The following is an 11,842-nucleotide window of genomic DNA, read 5'->3' on the forward strand; positions in this document are numbered from 1 at the left end:
GTTAAATAAACCATTTTGATAGATAATACTCCTCAGCAGGTAAAAACAAAGAGGCAGATCTACAGCAACTACTGTGGAAAGATTTCCAAGATATAAGGCAAGATGCAAAACTGTATAGTTTTATAATCTCATTTATGTTTTTAAAATGATATGCTAGATTTCTTTATGTACATGTTCGTATGTGAACGAGCAGGAAAGGTCTGGGAGAAAACACTGCAAACTGATAACCTCTGGAAAGATGGGACAGTCGTAGGGGTAAAAGGGGTAGGAGGATAAAAGTGGTCCTTCAGAGGTATTTCTATTTAATTCTCCCACACCTTTTACAAGTCTTTATGTCTCTCTCAATAAGGCCTACCCAGACTAATCCATTTAAAATTGTAAACCCCAACTGTACTACCTCACCATCTACCCTATTCTATTTTTTTTCTATTACTCCTATTCCATTGTAATAAACCACGTAGCTTACTTACTTCCGCAGGCTGTCGGATATCGTTTATCTACTCCCACTGGAATGGAAGCTCCACAAGGACAGGGATTTCACTCTGTTTTTCTCAATGATATACCCTCAACACCTGGATTAAAAAATAGTTTTTCCTTCACATCCAAAAAGTGATTTGGTGTGGCTGGCAAATCAGGGGGCTACTTTAATTAAAAACTAAAAGGACACAGGAACCATCATTGGAGAGACTCTGAATACAGCTCAGGATACTGAAATGCCAGTCTTGCAAACAAAATGAAAACAACAACAAAAAAAATCCCCCCAAAACAAAAACAAACAGACAAAGGCCTGGGAAGCTGTGTAATAGCAGATGGAGCTGGTGATTCCTAAAGTTTACATTCAAACTGATGTATCCTTTCACAGAAATAAGAAGCCTGTCTATATGCTTCCTTAATAATAAACCAGCTTGGGAACAGATGCCACTGAGAAATCAAATGAGTCCAGGTACGGTGACGTGCCTAAGACTTTCAAATCCCACTCAAGAAGGTTGACAGGGATGCTTGATGACCAAGTGACAGCATCTACACACTACTCTTTCCTGTCTACAAGGAAAACACTGTAGCCGAAAATATACTGCTATTATCCAAATAACAGATCAGTTATCAGAGCAATGTCGGCAAGCACACAGTAAGATATTCTCAACATAAACTTAACAAATCCTCATGAGGAAAGACCTACACGCATCCGTCTGTACTATTAAGCCAGGATTCCGGCAAGTATCATCCAATGAAGATGTCCTGTAGTGAACCAATAACGAATGATTGGAGTCAGTGATGCTACTTGAATCATGTTATTTTGTCCTATTTCTAAGAAGAACTGACACTTTGAGGTAGAGACACTCGTAGAAATAGATGAAAAACCTTGATCTGCACTTCACTCTAGAAAATACAGAAAAGTAGGCAAGAAGAAGGCAGAGTTCATGATAACGGGTTAAGATCATTCCCGAAATCCAGCAGGAGATGTGTGTAGCCAATGTGTCTTACTGTGGAGCTCATCACCATCCTTGTAAGTTCCTTGATGATAGTTTATATTTTCTGTACAAAATAGAGATTAACTCTTATGATAAAGATAAAACAGAACCTGAAGGAGAGTTACCAACAGGAGGCAGGCGAACTGAAAAATTCCCAGGAAAGGCCCATCAATGAGGCATGAGAATGAAAAGAGACCAGAGGATGACAGGGCCAAGAGTAGCTTGTGGCTCTGATGCTCTCTTCTTAGATGGTCCAGCTGGTTATTGTCACTTAAAACAGAATGATGAAGATTTACTCCATTTAATTAAAAGGAAATGTCTGCTAATTTTAAAAAGTTGGAATGGATATCATCTGTAGCCCAAAGTCTTCTGTTTTCTTAAGGAGAATTTATCAAAGTACACATTAAGTACTAGATCTGTAAAATATCTGGAGCCATTTAAATATGCTCAAACTTCCTCTAGGAGAATTAGCAAGTCCTCTGAATTACAGTGGTCATCACTAGCCATCAGGATAATTAACCTGTGGAGGAAGTGAAGTTAACCAAAGATGACCAGTTCTCAAAGGGCAGCTGATGAAAGTGTTTCTTGCTACTAAGTTACCAAGAGGATTTAAAAATCAACACCCACAGGTTCAACCTAGAGTTTCCAACCGTTTTAATATCTTGCTTTATGGTAAACTAAAAATCTAGAAGAAATTTTCCCGTATGCCTACTAGGTTTTCTGAGTGACAGTAATACTAAGAATTAAGTGCGTAACTAATGTGTGCTAAGAACCCCACTGAGTGCTTTATGTATGTGATTTTATCAATCCTCACAGCAATTTTATAAGTACGTGATCACCCCCATCGGACAGAGGAGGAAACAGAGGCTCAGAGAGTAATGCAATCTGCCCCCGTACACACAGCCCCAAAGTAACCCAGACGGCATTAAGACCTGCAAAGTCTATGTGCCTTTTGTTTTTTATCTACACCAAGAGACCAAAATTTTCAAGGTTCTGCCCCAAACGGATGAGACTCTGATACTGGCGGGGGGACTGTACAGGGAAGGGACGTGGCCAAGAACTACATAAATAACCACACTCACCTCTGGATTTTCTTCTTTTACTCTTCGTGACTGTAAAACAATTACATGTTCATTAATACACACACCCCCCCAAAAGAACACAAAAATAAAACTGACACAGGTTACCTAGTCATCATCAATGCCGTTTACCTTTTCTTGAGAAAAAGCTGCTTTCCCTTCTTCACTTTTTTCATCCATCTCGTCATCACTCCACTCCCAGTCCCCGTCTTCGGTTTTATGAAGGTGACCGCTTGACCCCGGGACTCGTCTCACCTGGGTCAAAACAAATCCACCCCATCCTTCACCAGTCGAACGGGAACATGGTTCTCAGGCGCTGCTACTTGCGTTACACAGCAGACGCCTATCCTCCAAACAACCTGAGTGGTCATGAATTCAGGGGTGACCAGCGGTGACCACGCTCAACCTCTTTCCAAAGATATTGCGTTCTTGAAATGCGTTCCAACACGTGTGTGGAACAAAATATTTTGGAAGGGTACCACACACGTCATTCGTGAAGGATCGAGCCCATTTTTCACTCTGGCTTCCGTTCACATTTTATGAATCACGACACATGAAAGCCCAGGTGGTAGGTTTCAAAACTGCTTAAGGAAATACACGCAAGCAACTGCCTGCTGACTAAGGGAAGACAAGGGGCTCAGGCGGCCTAACGAAGCACGCGGGTCTAGGGCGTCCGCCATCTACAACCTACATCAAAAAAGCAAATACTCTTCTGTGGCCACCTTGCCCTTTTTCAGAACCTCACATCATACATGTTTTCCCAAGGTTCTGCTCAACTTACCTGAGCAAAACAAAATAACATTCAAGACTATTCTTGGGGGTCGGGGGGCTGGGGTGGGATGAATTGGGAGATTGGGAAGGACATATATACATGAATATGTATAAAATAGATGACTAATAAGAAAACTATCAAATTGTACACCTTAAATATGTGTTTTATTGTCACATATATGTTAATTATATCTCAATAAAAAAACTCTTAACACACCTTATAGCACTTTTGAGATTTGTGAGATTGCTAGGAACACAGCAAAATAATCAGCAGCTGTGTCAGATGGCTTAAACAGATGAAAACAATCTTTTGCAAGTATTTCAAAAAATTTCACACTAGGATAGAGATGTGGTCTGTGGGGCACGCTTTCCAAGTGTCTCCGTGGTTGGAAAGGCAAAACTTTTCAAAGGACAGGATGACGGAGAATAATCAGCCTCTGAACAAAGTAATTTGCTTTAAAAAAAAAAAATGGACTGAGACGTGATTAGACAAAGCAGTGCAGCGAGCGAACATGACGTGACCAGTACAGCCAGTGGGCCACTGATCCGGAGAAACCGCAACTGGAAAGGGACCCTGGAGACTGTCTAGTCAAACCCCCTCATTTCACAGATGGAAGAACGAAGGCCCAGAAAGTGACCCAAGGTATCACATAGGTGTAAGGACAAAACGAAGGCAAGAAAAAAAGTCTTCAGACTCCCATTCAAATGAGTCTTCCTGTGCTGTGGAACATAACTGTGAAAAAGCAGCTTAAAATGTCCTGTCAGGACTTTGAACGAGTATGACATGAAGACTATTTTCCATCATAGAAACTACTCAGTTATCCCGCAGGAAGTTCACGAGTCCCAAGGGAAAAACCACAGACTTTAGGCGTAGAGTAAGCATTTGCACGTGCTGCATCAACGTGACGTCACAAACCATGCAGACTCGGGGTTGGTTCTGATTTGAAGGCATTATCATGTGGAACCCGTACAATAAGCCTGACCACTTGGTCTTGAGCTACAACATGGAAACTTAAAAAAGAAGCAAAAGGTTCTTATCCATAATTACAAATGGTTACACTCAATTTCTTTAAAAAAAAAAAAAAAGCTTTTTTTCTCCACTTCAAAAAACATTTTTTAACTAATTCACCTTCAAAACACTTAGCACTTAGTAAAACGCCTTCTGTGCTTGGCATAAGATAGTTTTTCCACTTGTGTTCTGAGTCATTGGAAAGACCTATTTAATGACGCTTATAGATGTTGCCAAAGTACTGTAGAAAAGATGCTGAAATGCACGCTTCAGGATTTTCAGAACAGATTGCTCATTTTAAAGCTACAAAGAAAGGAATGAAGGAAGAGAAAATTTTGTTGACGTACACAGTAAAATGAATTATTTTCTTAGCAACACTAATCGTGATGAGAGCAACAGAGAGGCAGATCCGCTAATGACTACATTAAAAGAAAGCATTTAAAGCCACATTTACTACAAAATATACTACTAAGAAGTGAGAAGTCAAGTAAAATTGTGGATCATAGACAGAACAAAACTCTACCTTCACTGAGACCGTAAAACCCAAGCATGGTTGACAAATGAGTATTCTTCAAGTACGCATTCAAACAATGACACCGCAGAAATCTCTTTCTGAAAACAGTCAGCGTTCATCTTCACACCCGAAAACTTAGGTTATGCTCTTTTTCCTCTCACTCTGTTTACAAAATCTGTCCGTTTTATTTCTACAAGTGGGATCCAACTACAGACAATAAAATGGCCATCTTCTATGTCTATTTTATTGTAGAGCCCTGACTGCCTCCCTCCTCTTAGTTTTATTTGCTGGAAGAGAGAAAGAGAAAGCAAAATGTCTAGGATTATAGCCTTGGGTACTGAAAGAAATGGTGGGATGGGCCTTTAAGTAGTAAATATTGGTTAAACAAATAAATGGAGGAGTTAGGGCAAAGAACACTCAAAAATCTATGCAGCATAAAATGCTGGTGTTAAGTGTAGCAAGAATAAGAATACTAATTCATTCCTTAAGACTGTCGTCTCAGTTTATTGGAAAGGAAAAAACTCGCAGCATACTTTGAAACCCAGATTTCATGGTGTATTTATGTGACACTGACCTCTGTGGAAGAGACCAGAAAGCAATTTTACAAAGTTACATCCTTGTGGATGATGGCCAACTCCTAGGTCTTAGAGCCAAGGCAACTAAGTTTCACATAGTTTAAACCAATGGAGTTTTTATTTAGGAACTGGAAAATAATCTACAAAAAGATGCTTTAAAAAAAAAAGATGTGTGAAAGCTTCTATCCTCCCCCACCCCTACAATGTCCAGCATGGAGGCTGCCCACCCGCGGAACTCTGATTGCATTCCTGTTACGTCGCTCTTATTCTGTTAAATGGCTCACTCACTCAGTAAAGCCACGAGGTGGTTGAATACAGTTTTTTCTCTAGTGGGGGTTTAAAAAAATAACCCGATGCTTCTCAGAGAAATGAACTCAATGTAAGCGATGGCTAGAGGTATTCATAAGCCCACAAATTCCTCAGGTCACAGCTGGCAATAGCATGGTTAGACAAAGTTTTTCATGCAATAACATTTATCCCCAAAACTGGGAATAAAATACACTTGGGCAGTTGTATTTATACCATACCTCTGAAAAGGAGAGTAATATTATCTTCCCTTCCTCGAAACAGCATTTTTATGAAAATCCATTATAGAAATGAAGTTCTAATTCCCACAGAAAAAGAAATCAGGCTCCACCAGACAGACAGAGGGAACAACGGTGTGGTTCCCTGGCCAGTTCTTGTGGCCATGGGGTCAGGTGTCAGAGGCAGTTAGGACAGAGCAGCCAGGGAGAGGGACCGGCGGCCACAAGGGACACAGTCCCCGGAGCAGTCTGACTCGTCTTCCCAGGGGTGCCCCTCTGAAGAGGAGCCTTCTATAAATATCAGGACCCAGGATCTGCATACAGCACCTCAGGTGGCCACCTGGCCTCAGACACCAGAACAGGAAGAAGGATGTGTACGAGAGTACAAGAGAGCCAACGGAAGCACTTTCTATACGAGGGGTTAAATATGTTAGAAGTGGAAGTGTTTTTCTCTAACATACTCCTGAATAAAGGATGAATGTGACCCAAAGAAATACTGACCACAGTTTAGTAGAATTTGTCTCAGTCCTACATGCCCTTCCTTCCAAGGCACCGGCCAGCTACTTCCACTGCCGTGTTAACCTCTGCCTGGAGTGGGGTTTCAGGATCTCCCTGGAATGCTTTTCCCGTCCCTGGGCATCCTGTACTCCACTTGCCCTCCACCTGCTGGACAAACTACTTGCCTGACTACAGCCTGAACCCAAGATGGGGCACCCACCCATCTCACATCTGCCCACCAAGGGCACCCTGGACACGGGAGAAAGCAACGCCCAGTAACTTTCCTCTTACTTAGGCATTCTACGAACCAGAAGAAGAAAATATGTTTCCAATCAATTGCTGTTTATAATGTCCTTGAGGCATAGCCAAGCAAACAAAAAGCCTTCTAAATCATCAGAAGTTAAAAATTGAAAAATAAAATTAGACTCACCAAGTTTCCAGCAGTAAATACTTCCACTGTCCCCACAGCTTATACTCTGACGTTGGCCCCTGTGCCCACCAGCTCTCCAGCACCTCCATCGCACACCTGCTGCCTGGCCCCACCGGGCTCTCGGGCCCTGGGTCGGTTCCCGCCTCTTCCATCAGCCCCTCCCCGTTTCCCCCATATCATGTGCAGCCTGGAGCCCACAGCTGACGCTCTTGATGCTGTACTTATGGGTACCCCACGCCCCCGTGCCCGCTCCCGGCAGACCCACACCCGGAGGAAAGCCGTGGGCTCAGCCTGAGCCAGTGGAGAGGAGGCACACGGCCTGGTGCCATCACAGGTGATCACTGGCCGCTCCCAGGTGAGGCATCAGTCCTGCTACAACCCTGCCACTCAAAGTGCGGCCCCCAGACGAGCAGCAACAGCATCACCCAGAAATGCTGACTCGGGCCCCACCCCAGACACACCAAATCAGAACCTTCCTTTTCACAAGATCTGGGGGCGAGTCACGTCCTGGCTCAGGTTTGAGAAGCTGTGCTCATTGTTCGTCTAAGGGGGTCTCCCCAGCCCTGATACCAGCTGTTGCTCATGTAACAAAAGTGACCAAGCACCTGAAACAAACATATTAACCACTTTTATCCTCACAGTAGCCCTGGAAGCTGAGAATCACTCTATTCCTCGGTTTTCAGAGGAAAAACAGGCGCAGGAAATGTAAACAACCGGCTCAGGCTCACGCTGCTGGGAGTGATGGTGCTGGGAGTCCCACCCCAGCCTCCGGGGCTACCCCCTGCTACCCGCTGCTCACAGGAGTGCCCATCTCGCCCCTGAGATCACCAAGGCCATCCAACTTATGCCCCAAGCTCTCTATTCCCGATCAAAGTCTTCACACCCTCACCCTCCTTAGCCTTTCCCGGGCGTGTAAGGAAAATGGATTCTTCTTCCTTTACAAGACCAACACCTCCTACCTTACTCTTCATTTATTCACTCATTCATTCCTTCAAGACACAAACAGCCAGGTCCTGGCTCCTCTATGTCAATCACAAACATGCTTAAGTATCTCCTATACGTCTCCCAAAAAAGGGAGGGGAGGGGGCGCTCAGTTTCTGCTGCTTCCTTAAGCAATCACTCCATCACTCCTCCCTCTCACGGGCAACATTTTTCTAAAGAGCATCTCTAACTGCTGCCCTCACTTCCGCAGCCTATCCTCTGTCCCCATTAGGCCACCAAAACTGCGTGCTCTCTCTCCCCCAAGACTGCATGATGTCACCATGGTGTGACTCAACACTTCTCTCAGCTGCTATAATGCTAGCCTGCAGACACAGCTGAAATCCATTCTTCTTTTAGTTCACTCTTTCTCCAAAGCTGTGTTGGTAACCTTTCTCCTCCTCCTCTCTTGTCCTTCTCTGTCTCCTACTGTTCTCTGTCTGTAGCACAAACACGGTTGCTCTTAGCTCACTAAATGCTCTTAGCTCACTAAGATGTTGTCTAGTGAGCTAGAACACAAGCTCTCCAGGGCCTGCTCTCTCTCATGGAAGTCAATGACCTTGGACACTTCATCTCATGGTCTTGTTTTCCAAATGCTCTGCTGGATATGAACATCGCATCAATTTCTAGCTCTCCATCTCCAGCACAGTTGTTAACGCTCCACCCCAGCCTCACTGACATACCTGCAGAGCCTCCTGTCTCAGCTAACACCTCCGGGGTGGGGCTGACTCATGCTGGCTCAGGAGAGCCCACTGTTAGTACAAATTAGGATTTGCACTCCCCCCTTACTGTCAAAGTGGCAGTTCTCAAGGTTTACAAGCACACTACTGATCGTAAGACTCAGCGCATGGAAACATTATAAAATTTGACAGGGACATTTCACATGAATCTAGTAGTTATTCCCAGGAATAACTACTTTACAATGGCCAATATCTCAGCTTTATTATACATGTCTCTCAAATTTCAGCTTTAAAAGCAGTGCCCTAATTGATTTTTATGTACCAAACATATACTAATATAAGTACTGGGGTGTGGCGGGGTGGAGTGAAAACTATATTCAACACCCATTTATGAGAAAAACTCTCCAGAAGGTGGGCATAGAGGGAACCTACCTCAACATAATAAAGCCCATATATGATAAACCTACAGCAAACATCATTCTCAATGGTGAAAAACTGAAAGCATTCCCTCTAAGATCAGGAACAAGACAAGGATGTCCACTCTCGCCACTACTATTCAACATAGTTTTGGAAGTCCTTGCCACAGCAATCAGAGAAGAAAAAGAAATCAAAGGAATCCAAACTGGAAAAGAAGTAAAACTGTCACTGTTTGCAGACAACATGATACTATACATAGAAGATCCTAAAGACGCCACCAGAAAACTACCTGAGCTAATCAATGAATTTGGTAAAGCTGCAGGATACAAAATTAACACACAGAAATCTTTTGCATTTCTATACACTAACAATGAAAGATCAGAAAGAGAAATTAAGGAAACAACCCCATTCACCATTGCAACAAAAAGAATAAAATACCTAGGAATAAACCTAGAATAAACCTAACTAAGGAGGTAGAAGACCTGTACTCAGAAATCTATAAGACACTAATGAGAAAAAATCAAAGACGACACAAACAGATGGAGAGATATACCATGTTCTTGGATTGAAAGCATCAGCATTGTGAAAATGACTATACTACCCAAAGCAATTTACAGATTCAATGCAATCCCTATCAAATTACCAGTGGCACTTTTCACAGAACTAGAACAAAAAATCCTAAAATTTGTATGGAGGCACAAAAGACCGCAAATAGCCAAAGCAATCTTGAGGGAAAAAACAAAGCTGGAAGAATCAGACACCCTGACTTCAGACTATACTACAAAGCTACAGTAATCAAGACAGTATGGTACTGGAACAAAAACAGAAATATAGATCAATGGAACAGGACAGAAAGCCCAGAGATAAACGATGGTCAACTAATCTATGACAAAGGAGGCAAGGATATACAATGGAGAAAAGCCAGTCTCTTCAGTAAGTGGTGCTGGGAAAACTGGACAGTTACAAGCAAAAGAATGAAATTAGAACACTCCCTAACACCATACACAAAAATAAACTCAAAATGGATTAAAGACCTAAATGTAAGGCCAGACACTATAAAACTCCTAGAGGAAAAAACAGGAAGAACACCCATCTTCTGGCCTCTAAATGCTTAGCCTATTTTATCCTTCATATGGCTATGAATCACAGATGAGAACTTTCTCCAAAAGAAAAAAATGACAAGAGTTCACTATTGCCTACAGAGTGAGTGCAGATTCCTTAATATTCCAGTCTCTCCATACTCTTGCTCCAAATTACCTTTTCAAGACTATTTCCCACCATATCCCATCAGACATCCACAATCCAGTTTTGTACAAATTAAATACTTTCACAACTCTATCTTTTTACATAAACATCACGGCCTGATCTGCCCCTTCCACAATCTCTACTTATTTCTTTTCTTCTAATCCAAGAAGCTTTTGCCAATTCTCCCAACTGATATTTTGCCTGCACCTTTATATCATTCTACTCTGTTACATTTAACAGGTGACATACCGAGCTGTATACTCCTGCAGGGCAAAGCACTAACCTTAGCGTTTTCAACGCATCACTTACTTATTCAGTCAGTCAACAGAATCTTATTCAATACCTACCTTCATGACAAGTTCTAGACAAAAGATGAATAAAACAAAAGCCTATAGCTTGGAGCAGTTTACAACTGAGAGAGGTAGACAGACAGCTAACATAAACGTGAATGCTACAACAGAGATACAAATGCTGTGAGATCTAGGAAGAGAGGATGACCATCTGTCAAGCTCACCAGGCAGAAGAAGTAGAGAAATTATTCCACCCGGTGGGAAGGTAAGAACTTACTGCGTTCTGCTGACTCACGTCCCATGGCTGGGTCACGCGGGACTGGGGCTGGTCTAGGGGTTGGGTTTAGGGAAGCAGCCGAGAATAAGGCTGGAAAGCAGTGTGGAGAACCTGCACAGTAAGAATGCACAACTCAAAGGCCTGCAGGAACCAGGGAGGAAATGGAAAGCAGACCCAGTGGGGACCTGGGAGGTCCAGAGCGCCGCACGAGCTGCCTGTTGCCAAAGGACGGCAGCCCTGTGTTGTCCGATCTTCTGATTCCTCCAGAGAAGTGGATGCTTTGGGTTTTTTATGTGAATGCTCTTGATTTTCTCAGTGTTAACCAGCATACATCAAGTTAAAATAAAATTCTTCTGCACCGCCTGAAAAATGATGTGTCTATGGGACAAATCTGGCCTGTGAGTCACACCCTCTGTGGGCTACCACGTCAGGGGGCTTAGAGTTCAGACAACGGGAAAGCGCAGAGGCTTTCCCGTAGCCATGGGGGAAGGGGCATGATCAAATCTGGATTCCTGAAAGCAGAGCAGACGTACTGGGACTTGAGGGTGACAAAGGCCAGAAAGAAAACAGAAGCGTTATTGGTTCCGGGAACTACCGACACATCACGAATCACACTGGAGCGGCGGGACTTAAAGCAGCAACAATGCCAGGAGCCCCGGGGCAGTCAGACTGGCTTCCTTGGTGGCCTGGGGTCCTGGCAAAAGTGCTTCAACTCCACTCTGACCCCAAGTCAGAACAAGCGCTTCCTGAATTCCTGACAAGCAAGATACTGGAAAATAACGAAAGGGCTGTTGTTTGAAGAAGGTCGTCCATGAGGGCAGAAAGGCAAGTGCGGAGAATATTCCTGGACGCTGGAGGGGGAGAGGACCCCGCCGCAGAGCGTGGCAACACTTCTCTACAGTAAAGTGGGAAGAGCGGTGCACCTAATGACCCAGCTGAAGAGACTTCCAGGCAGAGTACGTAAAGTGACACCTGGGGCCTGCTCACTGCCTGTGATAAAATGTGAGCAGAGAGAGAGCAGCGAAAGGACACACTGTTAAATACAAAACGATTCTTTATCCCCAGCCTCTCCAGACATCCAGCAAT

General features: G+C 43.4%; 1 protein-coding gene across 10 annotated transcripts in view; it reads right to left on the minus strand.

Annotated features, from left to right (window-relative positions):
• Positions 1-11,842, minus strand: part of STK39 (serine/threonine kinase 39) — a 282,065-nt gene that overhangs the window by 116,532 nt on the left and 153,691 nt on the right. For 9 of the 10 annotated variants that reach the window (XR_009055030.1, XR_009055028.1, XR_009055027.1 and 6 more), the window contains exons 11-12: positions 2,681-2,803; positions 2,552-2,581 (exon numbers count right to left, since the gene is read on the minus strand). Coding sequence is in view for 6 of the 10 variants with exons in the window: in XM_057744398.1 (XP_057600381.1) it covers positions 2,552-2,581; positions 2,681-2,803 (153 nt within the window). In the remaining 4 variants the exon portion in view is untranslated. The remainder of the gene's footprint in view (positions 1-2,551; positions 2,582-2,680; positions 2,804-11,842) is intronic. The other variant, XM_057744396.1, reaches the window with a different exon arrangement.

This window comes from Hippopotamus amphibius, chromosome 8 (genome assembly GCF_030028045.1).
Source record: "Hippopotamus amphibius kiboko isolate mHipAmp2 chromosome 8, mHipAmp2.hap2, whole genome shotgun sequence".
NCBI lineage: Eukaryota > Metazoa > Chordata > Mammalia > Artiodactyla > Hippopotamidae > Hippopotamus > Hippopotamus amphibius.